General features: G+C 41.4%; 1 protein-coding gene across 1 annotated transcript in view; it reads left to right on the top strand.

Moving 5' to 3' along the window:
• The first annotated feature begins 6 nt into the window (after positions 1–6).
• Positions 7–17,804, top strand: part of RNF10 (ring finger protein 10) — an 18,689-nt gene continuing 891 nt past the window's right edge. Inside the window, exons 1-16 of the mRNA XM_010282761.1 lie at positions 7–90; positions 6,158–6,360; positions 7,365–7,564; positions 8,602–8,692; positions 9,722–9,906; positions 9,986–10,122; positions 11,615–11,775; positions 12,324–12,452; positions 12,631–12,889; positions 13,125–13,258; positions 14,347–14,464; positions 14,811–14,912; positions 15,408–15,542; positions 16,286–16,383; positions 16,616–16,676; positions 16,833–16,991. Coding sequence (XP_010281063.1) covers positions 6,286–6,360; positions 7,365–7,564; positions 8,602–8,692; positions 9,722–9,906; positions 9,986–10,122; positions 11,615–11,775; positions 12,324–12,452; positions 12,631–12,889; positions 13,125–13,258; positions 14,347–14,464; positions 14,811–14,912; positions 15,408–15,542; positions 16,286–16,383; positions 16,616–16,676; positions 16,833–16,991 — 2,044 coding nt within the window. The 5' untranslated portion in view covers positions 7–90; positions 6,158–6,285. The remainder of the gene's footprint in view (positions 91–6,157; positions 6,361–7,364; positions 7,565–8,601; positions 8,693–9,721; positions 9,907–9,985; positions 10,123–11,614; positions 11,776–12,323; positions 12,453–12,630; positions 12,890–13,124; positions 13,259–14,346; positions 14,465–14,810; positions 14,913–15,407; positions 15,543–16,285; positions 16,384–16,615; positions 16,677–16,832; positions 16,992–17,804) is intronic.

Raw genomic sequence — 17,804 nt, 5'->3', positions numbered from 1 at the left:
GTGCGCCCGGCTCCTCGGCCGGCAGCAAAGGGCAGCAGCCGCGATCCGCCTCGGCCGGGCCCGCCGCGGGGGAGTCTAAGCCCAAAGGCGGTAAGAGCTGGGGCAGCGGTGAGTGCCTGGCCGCGATCGGGGGGTCCCGGGGCTTTCAGGCCGTTCGCGATGGCCACTCGGCGGACCTTGGATCTCGCTGGTGGGTGGGAAGTGGGGGAAATTAGGGAGGGAGGAACGGGGTAATCGTTCCTCCGCGAGTGAGCAGCGTGGGGCTGTGGGGCCGATGGCCTTGTGCTGGGGTTGGGCTTATCGTGGAGCTGAACTTCTCCTTGTCGGGTTGTTTGTCTCTCAGCCGGGTTTTAATAGGTTTCGTTTCAAGTCACTGCTTGTTTTTGCTTTCTTTTTCCTTCCTCTTCTGGCTTTGTTCACTGTTAGGTAGGCTGTGGTTCCTAGCCTCCTCTTCCTTTAAGGATTAATGCTTTATCGCCATCAGCATTGGAGTAATCGGTGTTAGAGCCAAAACTCTGGTTTTATAGCAAGAGTGTATGTTTGCCAGTGCTTATTGAGAGAAACCTTACCTTTGTTATATACTCGAGTGGGCTTTTACATGTTTCCTGAGGACGATACACAGCATTCCCCTTACCAGCTGTATTTCAGTAGTCTGCTTTGGAGGAGTTCAGAGTTAGTTACATATTGTTTGCTTATCTGGCATTTAAACCAAAGTGTTACGTCCGTCATTGCAAACAGCTAGTTTTGCTGACATAGCAGTTCCTGAGGAGCCATTAAGGTTCCTGTCATCTATCTTTTCAAGGTAAGACCTGAGCCACCTTCAGTTCTCTAAAGCGGTTTGGGAGCAGAGTGTTCTGGCAACCTTGCATTTTTTTCTAAAACCTAGAAATGCGGTGGTAGTGATTAAAATGAGTGTTTTTAGTCTTGGAAGTATGCATGAGAGTGTCAACAGGTTGCTCCAACACCACTGCTGTACTAATTTCCTTCCTCCTCAGTGGTTTGTTTCAGCTGCATTACTTCAGATCTCTGAGAAAGCAACAGTGTATTCCAGAGGGAGTATCTTGAAGGTGTTGACTCCTTTTTGGACCTTCTAAATGCACTTGGATCCTGGGTAACCAAGTATTACCTGTTCTTCACCTGTATTAACTGATCTCCTGCACAGTAGGCTGAAGTGAGTGACATGGGAGGTGGCTCACCCACAGCTTCCCAGGTCGTGGTGTGACTGTGCGATTACAGTGAAGTTTTAACTTTGAATTCAAACACATGAAAGTTTTCTTAGGAAGAACAGTTTACGCAGTCATTTCTGGAAGAACTAACTGATTTGCAAAGTGTTTTGCATCAGCAACAGATTTAGATGTGGGGGTCTTATTATCCCTAGCTACTGCTGTTGTTTTTCAGTCTCTTATTTAATTTTTTTTCCCTTCTAATGAACAGACCAATGGAAGTAGGGGATATCATGTGCTAGGTGTTCAATAAAAGTTTTAGAACCAAATCTTTGGCTTCTGATGGAATAACAAAGTATATAAACTATATTGTGAGAGGCAGTGTGAAAGGCTATGAGATGTCGGGTTTTCATGTTGTGCAGAAATGGTTTCTGTCCCTGTCTCGCCAAGAGATACCTCATCACTACAGCTTCTTTTTTAGTGATTTGTGATGCTGTATGGAGGATTGTTCACAGAATATAAACATCCTTCAGTAAGTAGTTAAGATGGCCTGTCCTGTGGCTAGTATGCCTTCATGTAGAAGAAACAGTATTTGTAATGAGGAAGGGAATAAAAGGCCTGTCACTGCAGCCCAAAATAAAAGTGCTAAGTGATTTTTGTGGAATGCCACCTTTTACAGGCACTAGTAGCAGAGGAACAGTGAGGAGAGAAATCCTGATGTACAATACTCTTCTACTCCAATACAATAGACTAACCTTTAATTAAAAAAAAAACTTTTTTGAAGACCTATTTAAAAAAAAAAAATTAAGATTTTGGCTTTGACATCATTCTGCTTCTAAGATGCTTGTTTCTTAACTACAATGGAGGGCAAAGGGATATGGAATGAGTTGCTTCCTTTATGATGCACCGAAGAGAGCTGGCAAAATTCGAATCTCTTTTAGTTGATGTACATATCTTAACTGGAGGGTACTGAAAACTAAAATGAGAAGATTCCATGGTCAGCTTAGGATGAACATATGGGGTGCAGCTGTGTTAAAATTGTGGCTACGTTTTGGTAGCTGTTGCACGCAAGACACTGGCATGTCACCATACGGGATATTCTTTCTTGAGTTCCTTGCCATTCTACCTGTCGCTGATGTGGTCCATGCAATTTCTGTCCTGTTTCAGGAAAGGTATAGGAGGTATTCTGAAACTCTTGTGTCTCCTTTGAAATGGAAAGTAGTATTGATGGACCACAGACCATCCCTGAAATGCTGACCTTTTGTTGCATTACTGATGGTCACTGGATTTGAGTCTAGTCAAGCTCTTGCCATTTAGATGCTTTCAAGGGTTACCTGCTGTGATCAAGTCCAGCGGAGGAAATGATGTAGATGTTCATGAAACCTTGCGGTAGCTTCTCCTTCTGTTTCTTTTGCAGCACAGCTTGAAATGGGCTAAATAGAATACTGTAAGCTCTTGTACTTGTGGATTTTGGATTCCAGCCACCTTCCAAACTTGTCTTTAGAGACTAAATTAAACTCTGAAGTTTCCAACAGATAAGTTTATTTGGGTTATGTTAGTGCACCAACAGGAGTCACATCCCATTAGGATGGAATAAAGTAGCTAAGGGAAGATAGGCTTGTTGGGTTTCTCTGCAGTCCTCGAGACCTGATGGACAACATTAGTCCTTGCAAATGCTCCTGGGCCTTATTATTGTGTTGTGAGCATGCTTAGCTGGGGTGCGTGACTGCTCAGATATACTTCTTGTTCACTGGGCTGTTTGCCTTAGCAGCAGCAATAACTTCAGTGTGTTTTCATGAAATCACCCTGGGGCTTAGTGTGATCCACCACCCAAACCCTTTATGCTTCAACATGGCTCAGCTGAAGAGGCAAAGAAAGGTGGAAGGAAACTGCAGTCCTCACCTCAGTAGCAAACCAGTACTGCAGCTCCAGGACTGAAGTGGTCACCTAGAGTTGCATTGAGTCCTGTGAACTTGATCTCCTCTCTCTTGATCTTTGGAGATGGAGGTTCTCTAACAGAATGTGGCATCCAGCAGGAGAAACCACAGATGTCAGGGCTTGTTCTGAAAAGCAAGAACGGATTTGTTGCTAGTTTTGTAAAATTATATAGACAGTATGTTTCCTAAGTCTGTTCTTTTAGAGTGTGGATGGGTAGATATATTTTATAGGTTAGATCTTGTAAGAACTAATGGCAAAAGGACTAACAGAAGACCTGGGTGAAGAGGAAATACCTCACCAGCGCTGTTGCTCGTTCCTAATTTGCCAAGAAAAGAAGGAAAAAAGAAACTCCCAAATCCAAATCTACACTACTTAAAATTGGGATCTAACGAGAGGATGGCAGTGAGAATCTTCCGCTTATCTGAGTGCAGATAGCCCTGTCCTGTCCCGCTCTTTATGGGAAATGCAAGGAGGGATGGTACAAAGCAGAGAGCTCCCTGACATGTTGCACGCTAAAAAGGTTTGAAGGAACAGCATTGCTTAGATTCAGGGTGGGGAAAAAGTGTTCCAACAAATGCATACTCCAAACTCTTGTTTGTCTGTTGACTGATTTCATTAGCGCTCTGGTGGACCAGAATCCTCATGAGGGTAATTATTCTGGGAGGGGAAACTTGCAATCAATAAAATCAGGTTTGAAGCATTGTTAGACTGTCATGTAAGGTCCTTCTTAAAAATGGCACAGGTGGAGAAGAATTTCATATAAAATGTGGGAGTCATTATAGTGACTCCCAAAGGTTGTAGGAGTTGGTTTGAAAGGACCTGTAGTATGACAGGAATGTGTGTAAACCAGCTGACTGACAAATTTCATGGTGACTAACTTGATTAAAACTATAAGTGGTAGGAAGTTCTTCTGTCAGCTGCAGGTGCAAGCTGTTCCTTGTTCCTGGGCCTTTTAAAGACCCACTTTAGACTGAACTTCTCTTGAGTTGTTTCTTTGCCCTAGTTGATGATTGCAGAGAAACTACAAAGTTGCTGTAGGCACAATAGGCACGTACCTCGCTAGCACCTTCACTGAAACTGGAGATTTAAGAGGGTGGCTGAGCTCTAAACTGACAAGCTTTGCTTCTGAATAACTGAAGTAGTAGTCCAAACCTCTTCAAAATGACTTATTTTATTTACCATAGACTCGGTGGTGTTGATTATAGCCTCTTCCCTACGAACACTCTCAAAAAAGTTCTATCTAAATAATCATTCAGCCAGACCTGGTCACACCCTCAGTACTTGGCAGCTTCTGGGGTGTTATTTTCCTGATAACGCTAAACCCATGTTTTTTTAGCCTGACGAGCATTACAGCACTGCAAGCTATGCAAGCATGTGTTTGAGTTACACATCTGTGGTTCTGATGGTGTTGGTTTAATTCTGAATTAAAGGATCAGCCTTTTGAATAGCATGACCAGTTCTGGTGATGAATTTTGTCTGCAAAATGGCTGTCACATCATGTGAAAGTAATTATAGTGTCCTTTTACGTCTATAGCTGTAGTTGCAGGCAATGACTGCAGTCTGCCACGTGCAAGAAACAGTAGACCACCACAAAATGCAGTCAAGCCACTTTTATTACTTAACTTACTCTTTAGAATTCAGATCCTCAGTAATGTACAATAACACACAGACCTTCCAGTCCACTGCTCCCCCCTCTTTGGGGGTGCAGGTGGGAAAGAAATCTAAAAATAACAAGAAAGTGGGACTTCGTATGAATGATCCCATTCCAGCTGTTTTAGAAGCTTGGGTAGATTGGAGGTGGTGCCAGGGAAGGGGGAAACTGGAGGCGAAGGTAATGAAAACTACACATATGAGAAACACGATCCTGAATCATAGTGGCATGTTTGCCTACCATATTAAGTTTTATATTAAGGGGTGGGGAGGACTATTAAGTGGGAAAAGGAAAACTAGTAGGCTTTTATAAAATGAATCTAGATGTTATGAGGCGTTACTGTTTGTGTAACGCTTACTGAGTATCCGGAGTGACTTTGGGGCTAGCTGACGTGGATAGACGTCTCGCTGAGCCTGTGGAGTTTTGCTTCCAAGCTTATCAACATATCTCTTCTACAAATAAAACTTAGGGCATTTGCTGGAAATGCTAGGTTAAGTGACAGGTAAGCAGTCTGTTGTGTCCTTGGGGCAACTGTGATCTTGTGTTAAGACTATCATAGTGTTAATTTTCTCTTCTAGCAGTCTAATGAAGCAGCTGTTCAGACACAGGAACCCCCCCTCTAAAGAGCCTGGCTGATTTTTCTGCTTTTGTGAACTTTATTCCTGCGGTACTTTGCTTTGTGCTTTCACCACTGTGTCCTGTGTTGGGGTCAGTGGTGCGCTTAGCATGCTTTTGGGCAAACACTTCTCATTGCATAGGTTGGTGGACTTAGTACTTAGATATTAGATATGTGCCCTGCAAGGCCAAAGCATTAGATTTGTGCTTCGATAAGCATTTGTTGGCCTTGTGAAAGAAAAGGGTATTTTTAGAACAGAATTAGATCTGGTGGGGTCTTTTAAGGATAGGGGGCAGAACTGAGTGGAAACAGGGAATGGGGTCTTGCAAAGTGGGAAACCTTGAGACAAATGTAGGGCTCTATGTTTGTATAAGGGAATAACATATGATAAATTGTGTGTTTTCAGAAAATAGAATGAAAAAATGAAGTAGTTGTCAATTTTTGTAATGGGCATGAAGATGTGGTGTTGTTGTTTGTCACTTAATGGACCAGGCAACATGCTAACGTCTGGTGACGGCAATTCCTAATCTGGATAAAGAAAATTCAACTATTCTAATAAAAGATAAAACATAGCAAATACATCCTTCTTTTATACTCCTTGACCAGTTCTTTGGGCGGTGATAGGAATGCAACGGTTTGGGTTGCTGGCGGGATTTGATATCCTTTTAACCAGGGCCCAAGGCAGTGGCCAAGGTGAGCATGTCTCTGAGGTGAAGCTGACTGAGGTGCTGTACGTGTGGACAACTCTGAGGCTGCTGATCAGATTCTTGGGTATTTTTTTTCTTTCAGATGGAAAGAATGCGAGTGGATCCAAACAGCGTTATAATCGTAAAAGAGAAACTTCGTATTCAAAAAATGAGAACTTTTCCAGTCAGTCCCGTCGCTCCAATTCACAGAAAAGCAAAGCTTTTAACAAGATGCCTCCTCAAAGGGGAGGTAGCGGCGGAAGTGGCAAACTTTTTAGCTCTTGTAATGGTGGAAGACGAGATGAGGTGAGAATTGTAATGCCGTGCCTCCAAGGCCTTCTTTCTTGGGACGAGAGGATCACTCTGACCTGCCTAGATAGGTCTTCTGTGTTCAGCTCCTGGGCTGGGAAGGGAATTTTTGGAAAGAGCGATAAGAGGTGCTAACATCGTTGAGATGCCAGAGTGAGTGTGAGCAGAACAACTTTGCAACAACAGAAGAGGAGTGCTCTCTGCTCTGAGAGACTTGGAATAAAAAGTACCATCTGAGGAATGGGTACCTAGACAGGCCATGTACATAGCTCGTGAAACAGAGGTCCTTCGTGAAAATATCGAGTGATATGATTTCTGGTTTTTAAGTCTGAGGTGATTGTGTCTAACCACATCAGTGTACAAATTTGTATGTGATACTGGTATTGGGAAAGTAATTGTATTAGCCTTGGTGACATCGAGATGAAGTAAAACCAGAGTGAGGCTTTTATGCTGATGTGGGTTTAAGTACTGTAGAGTATTGGTGGGTTTTCATCGACACAGAGGACTGTGATTTTTTTTTTTGGTTTTAGTGGATGAGCAATACTGCTCACCTAAATTGCTGACTGTAACAAAACTCACCTGCTGTTTGTTGAATTCTTATTCTTTGCTTCATTATATGAAAACTAACCAAAACAAGTACAACCTGTGCAAACACTAATCAGACTTGTATTACTGACTACCTAAAAGAATGTTAGAGTTCAAACAACTTTCTTCTGTAACTAACTTTGCTAGATTTTGCTAGCTTTTGCTTGTCCTTACCTGGGTTGCTTTTATGCTCTCCTCCTTTTGATCAGTGTGGGCTAAGACCACTCAGTTCTAACTTTCAGGTTCTCATGCACTTCTAATGCTGCACTACTTGATTTGCAGAACTGGAATGGGAGAAGGTGAGTGAGTGGATACTGTATTCTGTACATAATCACTGGTGGGGCATGGATATCAACTTGTACTGATGCTTTTGCAGTAAATTCTAGCAAGTTCTAATAAATGCCCTTGTCTCTTAGGTAGCAGAGGCTCAGCGGGCAGAGTTCAGCCCTGCCCAATTCTCTGGTCCCAAGAAGATTAATCTGAACCACTTACTGAACTTCACTTTTGAACCCCGTGGCCAAGCAGGCCATTTTGATGGGAATGGACACGGCAACTGGGGGAAAAGGAACAAGTGGGGACATAAGCCTTTCAACAAGGAGCTCTTCCTACAGGCCAAGTGAGTGGAAGACTAGCAGGGCTCTTAGGCTTCTACAGAGACACTGAACTGTAAGGGATGATCAGCCAGGGAATTGTGTTTGACTTTGACTGCTTGTATTGACTTCTCTAGGGTGAAGTTACCTCTGTAGTGTTTTTAGTGGTAATGACTATACTTGAAAGGGATGAGAATATATCAAGTTGTCGTCTTTACCTATTTGCAAGGTATCTGATGGAGTGAGTACTTTAGATACAAACCAGTTAGTCTTCTGCTCTAATTTTCTGGCATCTCTTGTGGAATATGACACTCCATTTGGGAAGACCTGTGTAGTTCCCTTGGAAGACAATTGTTTTTTCCAAAAAGTAGTATATTGAGACGATAGGGGTAGCAGTTGCTGGATCAAAGCTACTCTGAATTTGTAAGTCACTGAAGCAATTACTCATATTGTTCTTAGTTCTTAAATTGCTGGTTATTTTACAGGCCCCTAGGTAAGTAGTATAACGCAAATGATGATCAGTATAGTAATCCAGCAGCAGAATTGCTTTTGACCGGGAAGAATGGTCGCTTTCACCTGAATTTGAAGTGTGTTCAGGACTTCCTGTATCTGATCATGTTAAAGATAGTGAAAACTATTTTCAGCATTGATGCTTCTAATTTTATTTTCCCTATTGTTTTGTGACTTATTTTAGTCAAGTCTATTTGCAGGAGCCCCAGTAGTTCTAGTTTTTGTGAGTATATTTTTTCCACTTGTAGATTCCCTGTTTTTCAGTAGATCCCTGATGGAGCTGGCTGTTTATTACATGTTTGTGGAAAACCACTCTGCCTGACTCATTCTGTAGTTAGTATGTGATGTTGTGTCTAACTGAATTTAGATATACCTGTATTCTGGAAGTCTGGTTATAAATTGAACTGTCTTGGGTTCTGTTGGTAGAAGTTACTGACTGCATCCATCAGTTTTCTGCTGTACAAAGAAGCAGCTCAGAGAATCCTATAGGATAGTTCTCAAAGAATATTTAGAAACAACTGAGTGGATTATCTGTCTCTTTGCCTTTCCCCAGCTGCCAGTTTGTTGTCTCTGAAGAACAGGACTACACAGTCCACTTTGCTGATCCAGATACCTTGGTCAACTGGGACTTTGTGGAGCAAGTGGTCAGTTTTGATGGGCCAGATTTTTTAAATTATTATTAAGAAGCTCAACCTGTCTTTAACTGCCTCTCTATCTCTGTGATGTTACGTAAAACTCAGCTGTTTTTGAGTTGAGGCTTCTTCTGTCACTCCCACAATACTGGGAAAGATCTGTCATGGAATATATTATGAAATACTTTCATGACAGGAAGAGAGAAGTGCTAAAATCTATTAGGAAAATTAGCAGCTTCTTCTTGCTTTCGCAGATGGGAACACATCAAAAATAGTATCTGACATTCTGTAGACAGAGTCCTTGTGATCGAGATATTAACAGAAAACTTGGGCATGAGTCCACGGAAGAGGACTAGAGTGTAGAATTTTGAAGAATTATTCTGTGCATAGGTGGCCCATCTTGCCTAGCAACGAAACGGAAAAATCTCTTGAGAATTGTGGTCAGAACTTTGGGTTGCCTCAAGTAGAAACTTATTATTTGCCAAGACTAGTTATTTTGTATGGTGTAGCTGGAAAGGAGGTAGGCTTAATGTTACACTGACACTACAAGAGTGCTGAAAAATCTAGTTGCTTGCTTGGCAGTTATGTCTTTGCAACATACAGATGCTAACAAAGTGTTTGACAAAATTAGCATATTGATGGCAATAGGCAAGTTCAGTCTTGCAGTTTAACAGGGCTGCACAAGTCTGCTTGTGTAAGTGGGGCAACAGAGTTCATTTGCTGTCTTCTCAGTGTCTGAATTCAGATGATGAAGATGCTGCTAACTCTTATAGATGATGAATACATGAGGGGAAACATGAGAAGAGTCACTTTTTTAATGTCATTTATAGTAGAAGTACCAGATGGGTGGCTTTGAAGGTTATTCCATGTGCAGTCTGAAGGTGTTATTTAGTTCACAGTGTACTTAATTTCTTGGTAAATAAGCCTAAAGAGCTGGAAGGTTAATATGTTAGAGTAGATCTTACAGGTTGCTTATTCTGTAGCACAGGAACTGATTTTCAAGTCTAAAACTTGTATTATTCTTCTCACGTGCCATTTCAGCGAATCTGTAGCCATGAAGTGCCCTCTTGCCCAATATGTCTGTACCCACCTACTGCAGCAAAGATCACCCGCTGCGGGCATATCTTTTGTTGGGCGTGTATCCTTCACTATCTCTCCTTGAGTGAAAAGACCTGGAGTAAATGCCCTATTTGTTACAGCTCTGTTCACAAGAAGGATCTCAAGAGGTGAGGCTTGATATTTATTAAATTATGTATCTTTTTGAAATGTTATTTTTACCCTACTAACCTCCTCCTTACATTGCAGTGTTGTTGCTATGGAAACACGTCAATATGCAATTGGTGATACCATTACAATGCAACTTATGAGAAGAGAGAAAGGTGTTCTGATAGCACTGCCCAAATCTCAGTGGATGAATGTGGTGCAGCCGGTTTACATCAGAGGTGAGTGTATCTGAGTACTGGTGGTTGGCATCCTGCTCCGAACTGTGACTAGGATTTGTGTAGAGAGGCTTTTCTATGGCAAAGCTGTTATTTGCTGTCACCTTAAAATAGACCAGGCTACGAAACCTGGATTTTAACAGCTGAAAACCTTAATGACCATATCTTAATAATAAGCTTTCTACCCACACTTTGTAAGGCTTTAACTTGTGTGCTGTTTCTCTTCAAGTTACTGCACTGCAGACTCCTGCCTTCTCAATCATTAGTTTGATGTGTATTTGGTATTGTGCAGTCATTAGTGTGACTCTTGCTGCTTTTGTTGGCTTTTCAGTGTCCTTAACTCTTTTTTTCCTCCTGGCTCCACATTATACAGCTTAGCAAAAATAACTGTCTCCGTGTCTAAGTTATTTCAAGGATGTAATCTTCAACAAGCTTTTCATCATCTTCACTTACCAACGAAAATCTGTGAATGATATGGGAAAATAATTAAAATTATTGCAAACCTATTCCAAACATCTGTTGCTTGACTTCAGTTTTCTCCAGTCAAGTAATGTGACTAACACATCATCGTCTTATCTGTTAGTATCACGAAAAATTTTGTGACTAAAGAAATAATTTTACTTAGCATTGCTGTTTTGTGGGCTGCCTTGGCTTGCTTCATTTTGCAGGCACATTTGTGAAAGGCTGCATGCATTTAAGCTCTCTAAAAAGTCAAGTCTCCTAACACATGATGGGTATCCAGCATGCAGGGTGTGTGCTTGCATGTTCCTCAGTACTTGAAAGTAAAGGACTTTAAATCCTTTCATAAAACAAAAGAACAAATACGGGATTTGAGATCATTCTAAACCCAGGAAATTCAGCAATAACTTGGTGTTCTGTAGACAAGGTTGGACCTTTAGGGAGCAGTGGATGTATGGACTGTACTAGTGTGTGATGCTATGGTTGCTGTAAAGTTTGTAGTTGAGGTAAGCTGTCTAGTAACAAAGACAGTTTGCTGAACTTGCAAGTCTTTAGTTTACTATTTCTGCTGTGCCTTTTCTAAAAAGGTCATAATAATGTTTTGCATGGATTTTGAATACATACAGGTTTATGAACTAGTTTGAGACAAAACAGAGGTCACTCTTGCAGAACTTTCCAGTTGCAGTATTTTTTAGTATATAGAGAAGAGGAGGAAACTGCAGACTGGCAATGCTTCCACAGCAAAGAAGTTTGGACTTTTTTTTTTTTTTTATGTGTAGCAGCTGAGTGGTGAAGTGGCAGATGAACTGCTGTGTGGGGGAGATGTGTGTAGCAGAGCAGGTATGTGGCACCAGCTTGTGTCATCAGTGATATAATGGTAATATGTGGAGTCTGTATCAAACTCTTGCTAAGTATTGTCCACCCTGAAGTGGACTAACTCACAAAATTGAGCCGTAACAAAACTTCAGAAGAAACAGCAGTTCAAATTGGTGCCTCTATATGCAGATATTAATGATTTGGTGCTCCTTCTGTTCAGATGACCAGCACAGTCAGTATTCAAAGCTGCTTCTGGCATCCAGAGAACAGGTCTTGCAGCTGGTGATTCTGGAGGAGAAAGCGGCATTACTAAAACAGTATGAGGAAGAAAAACACACCCCAGAGGCTTGCTTTATCGAGGCGGCTATCCAGGAACTGAAGGTGAGACCCTCTTTGGCAGCTTTATTCATTTGTAACAGTATGCTGAGTGCTAAGCATCTATGTTCTGCTGCATAAGTGGTTGTCTATGATGTACATACTAGCAAGGTGGTGATGTTTGCTGCTAGAAAAGCATTATAAATCTTGGAGAAGACTATAGCTTTTGGACCTCAGGTATTTGGCATGATGTTCAAGATAGAACAGGATGCTTTTTACTGAATGGTACTCCTTCCGTAAACGTAAGAGAGTTCTGCTTTCAAAAGAAGATGCGTTTAGCTTTCAGATCCAGCAATTTCTGGGATATCTTCTATCAGGTAAACATAAGCAAATCTGGAGAATATTCCTTTTCAAAGCCTTTAGCCGTCCTGCAGTGGGTGTCCTTTACAGTAATAAGAAGGAGAGGACTTCTCTTCAAGGATCACTCTTTGTCACAGATGAATTATAGATCTATGACAACCTGAAGTATAGGACAAGGCTAAAAATAACTATGGTGGTAGTCTCCTGGCTACCACCTGGAAAATTGAAACTTGTTCTCTTTGGATGACCTGTAGGAGCGAGAAACAGCACTCTCTGCTGACCAGGATAAAAACAATGGCATTGCTGGAATCAGTGCAGCTGTGGAAGAATTGGTCCTAGAAAGCTCCCAGGCTCTGGAGCCTGCAGTTTCCCAAGGGAAGAAGGTGGGTGACAGCTCTGCTCTGGCAGATCTTGTTAGTACTTAATTCTGCCACTTTGCCAGTGGCGCATTTCTGCCACATTCTGCAGAGTATGGTGAACTGGTGCCAAAGATTTTTGCAGAGATTATAATCTTTTGAAGGAGGTGTTGTGATACTAACTGTATACTCTCTGCTGTGGTAGTGTGGTGTGGAATATCTGTCTGCATTTGATGAGGAGCTTGTGGAGCCTTGCTCAGATCTGGCAAGTTCCTTTTTGCCTCCTGTGGAAGCAGAAGAGGTAGTGCTGGATGAAGACGAGGTACCTGACGTGGGCACTGTAGGGGAATCTGATAACAACACTACAGAAGAACCAAATCCAACTGAAACAAGCTACCAAGAATCTAAAGATCCAATTAGCAGTGGACATCTTAGCAACTCTCCGTTTTACTATTTCTATCAAGGTCAGTGCAATGAAATCCTGGAATCATGCAGACAGAGATGCCTCCTTTGGCATCCTTCTTGAGGAAGATGTTTCTCATTTTTTTAGATGCAGCTAAACCCTGTGATGGAGAACTCCCACAGAAACTCAGAAAGGAGCTTTAATTTTATTACTGGAGAATATACTGAGATGGGGAGAAAGGGTATTGAAAATTAACAGGCAAAGAACAAGTGATGATACCATATTTTATCTTATAGCGGAGGATGGACAGTGTATGTATCTTCACCCTGTGAATGTTCGATGTCTTGTTCGTGAATATGGCAGCTTGGAGAAGAGTCCGGAGAAGATAACTGCAGCTGTAGTGGAGATAACTGGCTACTCAATGACAGAGGTAGTTATTTTATTTTCTTGTTAATTAAGGGCTCTTGTTTTAGCAGATTGGTCATTGTGGCTGACAGGTGAGACTTGTTTCTCTTCAGTAATAAGAAATAATAACTATGAATGGGTAGGCATGCTTACCTATGAAGGACATCTGTGTAAGGTGCAGTACCTTAAGTTGCTTTTGATAAGTAGGCTGCAGTCTAGCTTTTTTTTTTTTCCTAGAAGGTAGGAAATTCTAGGAGTAAGAGAATTGCAAGCTTAGGATTGGTTTCTTGTTAAAGCTGTCTTAAAAGTAAATTATTTCCTCATATAGGACAGTAGCTGGAACTAGACAGATTATCATCTTTCTCAACCTGAAGAAGTGTTCTGCCTCTGTCTTGAACAAACAGTTGTTTCTGAGCATCAAGGGTAGAGGTGGGATGTTACGAAAATAGAGGATGGAAAGAAACTTCAGTGTTTGAGATGGAGGGAGTGAAAGTGCAGAAGGCACTGAAGGGGATGGGTCTTAAATTCCTTTTCCTCTGACAGAGGCACCTGTAAGAATTGGCATGTGCGGTAACAGCTGTATATAATTCTTAATTAATCTTTAAGAAAGGATATGCTCAAGTAAGAATGGACACAGAGGTAGTAGGGAATTGTCTTCAAGTTTTTGGTCTCTGTGAGGAAAGATACAAAACTAGACTGAAAGAAGAAGCAGAGTAAAGTGGTGGTTGTAGGTCCAAGTAATTTAAGTGTATAAGGCAAATTTGGTCCAGTGCAAAAATAAACTCATCAGAGGGATGACATTGTAGATTTTTATTCCAGTGTTGTGAGAGAGAAGGGAGGAATAACAAAAAAAGCAGTACCTGAGCTGGAGTAACTGCATCCAAATCTTATGATGTAGTTTGTGAAGATCTTGAAGCATTTGGTTCTGACCCAGGGCATCCTTCACGTGTTTGTAGTTTATAAAGTGATTATCGTGTCACTGCTGCTACTTTTTTTCCATTTGATTTGATGAATGGAGGCCATTCTATCTCCATAAGCAATTTATCACTATGGCAACTTCTAGACCCTGTTGCGATGATAGATCTGCTCTTTTTTTTTTTTTTTTTGAATCAGGATATAAGACAGCGTCATCGTTACCTCTGTCACTTGCCTCTCACGTGTGAGTTCAGCATTTGTGAACTGGCTCTGAAGCCACCCATCATCTCTAAGGAGACTTTAGAGTTATTTTCAGGTTGGTACTACCTTTCTAGTTGGCTCTGTCATGTATCCATGAGGGTGAAGGGGAAGTAGTTCTTATCCTTTAGTGGCAGAAAAAAGAGCATACATAGCAGCTTTACTCCTCTTGCACCAACTGTCTGATGACTACTAGACGGAACAACCCCAATTCACTGTTTTATAGACAACAATTATAAGAAGAATGAAAGAACCTGACTGCTTGGAAGAACATATGTTGTTTGTAAGCATATTTTGTTACTAATGTGTTATAACTGAATATGTTGTTCTCAAAGCTGGAGAAAATATTGCCAAAGTATTGGTGTGGGAGGTTTTTGATATCCAATGCTGTGCATTGCTCCTAGATGACCTTGAAAAGAGGAAACGTCTACGGCAGAAGAAAGCTCGTGATGAACGACGACGTGAACGCAGAATTGAGATAGAAGAAAACAAGAAACAAGGCAAATGTAAGTCATGATTGAGCATAACTGGTGGATTTCCAATCATCTTTAGTTGCTGAGATGATTTCTTGAGCTATAGGATAAACTCTAAGGCTTTTAGTTTATAGGGTGTACTTAGAACAAGATTACAAGGTATTAGAAACAATGTCTGTAGAGTGAAAAATATAAGCTGTTTTAGTCAGGATGTTAAATGATGTTATGCAGTTCCTGCATACTTGCACTTTATGGGAGAGACAGGGCATTCAAGGGCATACCAATCTCCATGGTGTATATAGCTCTCAGGATTCTTAACTTCTGTTTTTATAGTAATCGCAGTATAGAGTGAAAAGTGGAAAAAAAATGCCTAGGAACTGCTTCCATCCAGCAGCAGGGCTATACTGGACTCTGAAATAGAGGGTGGAAAGAAAATTGAGTTGGCACCTCCTAGACTCCTGAAACAACTTGCATATTGACAGTCTTCCCCCACATTGTGTAGTGCTTTAATTAAAAACCTCTTTCTAGATCCAGAGGTCCATATTGCTTTAGAGAATCTGCAGCAGTTCCCTGCTTTTACCTCTTGCCCCGGAGAAACTACCAGCATTGATCATCAGAGCTTCTGTCTGTCTCCTCTTGGCAGAAGCCCTGTGTTTCAGACAGGTGAGCATCTGTAAAAACATATCACATCTAGCTCTTGATCATTCTTTTGGGATCTACTGGTCAGGTCATCACACTAAACTTTCTTAATACTGATCAGAGACTACTACTTTCCTGGATTGCCTGTGAGATCATACACAAAAGGCTGACATGGCTAAGAAACATTCTGGTCCTTTGCCTGCTTTTTACTACCTCTAATTCAGTGACAATATGAGATCTGCACTGTAGTGACTCCATCTTTTAAATTTTTGCTGAGACAGAAGAAAAGAAATGAAAAAAATTCCCCAGAAAGGGAAGAAAAGTGTGTATGCCAGGAAAGCACTGCTGGCATTTTTTCTTTCTACCCTCTCCACCTTCCCCACCACATTATACTAAAATAAAATATAGTTGATGAGCACTCAGGTTGTTGTCCGGTGATGCTTTACCAAATTTTTTATCTTGCAGTTCATAAACATATGAAGTAGAAACTACTCTTAAATTTTGTTTCTCTCAAAAAACAAAACAGCCAAAGAACACACAACACCCCAAAAGAAGCAAACAAAAACCCCCAAAACAAAAAAATACTTGATTTAAATCTCAAAAAGATTGGAAAGTCACTGTGTGACTAATGGATGAAACTGATGAGATAAAAATGTTTAATTACATAAGAAAATAAAACTTTATTTCTGTTTCATCCTGATAAAGAGTACTCATTATGCTGCTTGACAAATGCATCTGGCTTTAATTATCTGCTGCTTTCTTTGTAGAGTCTGTCCCAACTTTGCTGTCACCTGCTGCCAGCCAGGTCAGCCTGTCGCTCTGTGGAAGTTTAGAAGAAGAGTCTCGCTTCCCTTCCTTTGCCCAGGTAAGCTATGTAGCAGAGTAAATCTTGTCAGGATTACTTGTGTCTTAGTTAGGGATTAGTCTGAGAACACAATTACTTCCCCCACAAAAACAATGTGCGATAAATCTTAAGGACCTTGACAATGTATGGTTTGAGTGCTTGAAGGGGTTCCTAGATTTTCTTGCCACTTAGGGGATAGGCAGGATTGTTCTAGTACATGGCATTTAATCATATCTTACAACTTTTTTGATAGATGTTGAGAGTCGGAAAGGCAAAATCAGAAACATGGCCCAAACCTGCTCCAAAGACAAGAGGTAAGAAAATTCGGTATTACTACTTCAGGTTCTTTCCCATGTATCTAAATCTAAGAAATCGTGTAACCTCACAAGAAATCTCTGGAGTGTGGAAGAGCATTTGCGCTGCAAGTTTTATACAGCCTTCTGCCTCTCAAGGCCCTTTCCTTCTTTCAGATGAGAACGCTCTGGCACTCCCTGTGCCGGTGGACAGTGATGGAGAAAGCGACAGCCCTGACCGCATACCTGTGCCCAGCTTCCAGAATTCCTTCAGCCAAGCTATTGAGGCAGCCCTGCTGAAACTGGACAAACCATCCACAGCTGATCATTTAGCAGGTAAAAGGCAGGGGAAGGCATGAAAAATTTCTGTGAAAAATCCTCTGGGATAAATGAGAGCAGCAATTTTAGGGACCAAAAATTGGCTGCAGAACAGTTCTGAATATTGTCCGGTTGTGGTTTCTGAACAGCTTGACTAGGGCTTCTGTTAGCTTAAAGCAGGTCTCTTAGCAGGAGCAGAGATCTCCAACTAGCAAAGAATCCTTTGGACAAAGGTGGCTTTTGGCAATCATGTTTGCCATGTCTCTACTTGAACTTAATTTAAGCTTTATCTCAAGGAAGTTCAGGCTATACACTTCTAAATTAAAAATACCTGAGCTGCTGAACTACTGCTTAAGTTTGGCCAAAGTGTCAAGGTAACTGCTAGCTGAGATTTCAAATTAGGGAGCCTGAAACAAATTGAGATGAACTTAAACCTCTAAGCCTGGTGCTGGCTGATGAAACTCACTTAACACTCAGTTCTGATGTTTAGCTTCAGCTTCTGTTTGGAGACTGCACTGAATGATGGGGACTTGGACAGGATGGCCTGGGAGTTTCAGTGAAATTGAGTATCAGCTCCAGTTGCAGTGTTTTTTGGACATAGATGAAAGTGATACCTATCTGAAAGGCAAGCTGCTGCACGCTTGCAGTCCTAGGATCTGCTGTTGGTACAGCAACTTTACAATCAGTTAGGCACATTTATAGGTGTGATTTAGGTGTGATTGAGTCTCCCTTAGTTTGTCTGCAGTAATGTTTTTGTTACAATTAAACTACCTGGTGTTCAGTGAGTTGATAGGAAGTATCACGGATCTGTAGAAGTCACTTAGTGTAGGG

This window comes from Phaethon lepturus, unplaced genomic scaffold, assembly GCF_000687285.1.
Source record: "Phaethon lepturus isolate BGI_N335 unplaced genomic scaffold, ASM68728v1 scaffold9092, whole genome shotgun sequence".
NCBI lineage: Eukaryota > Metazoa > Chordata > Aves > Phaethontiformes > Phaethontidae > Phaethon > Phaethon lepturus.
Note: the sequence above shows the minus strand (reverse complement) of the source record. Positions and strands in the feature narration are given on the sequence as shown.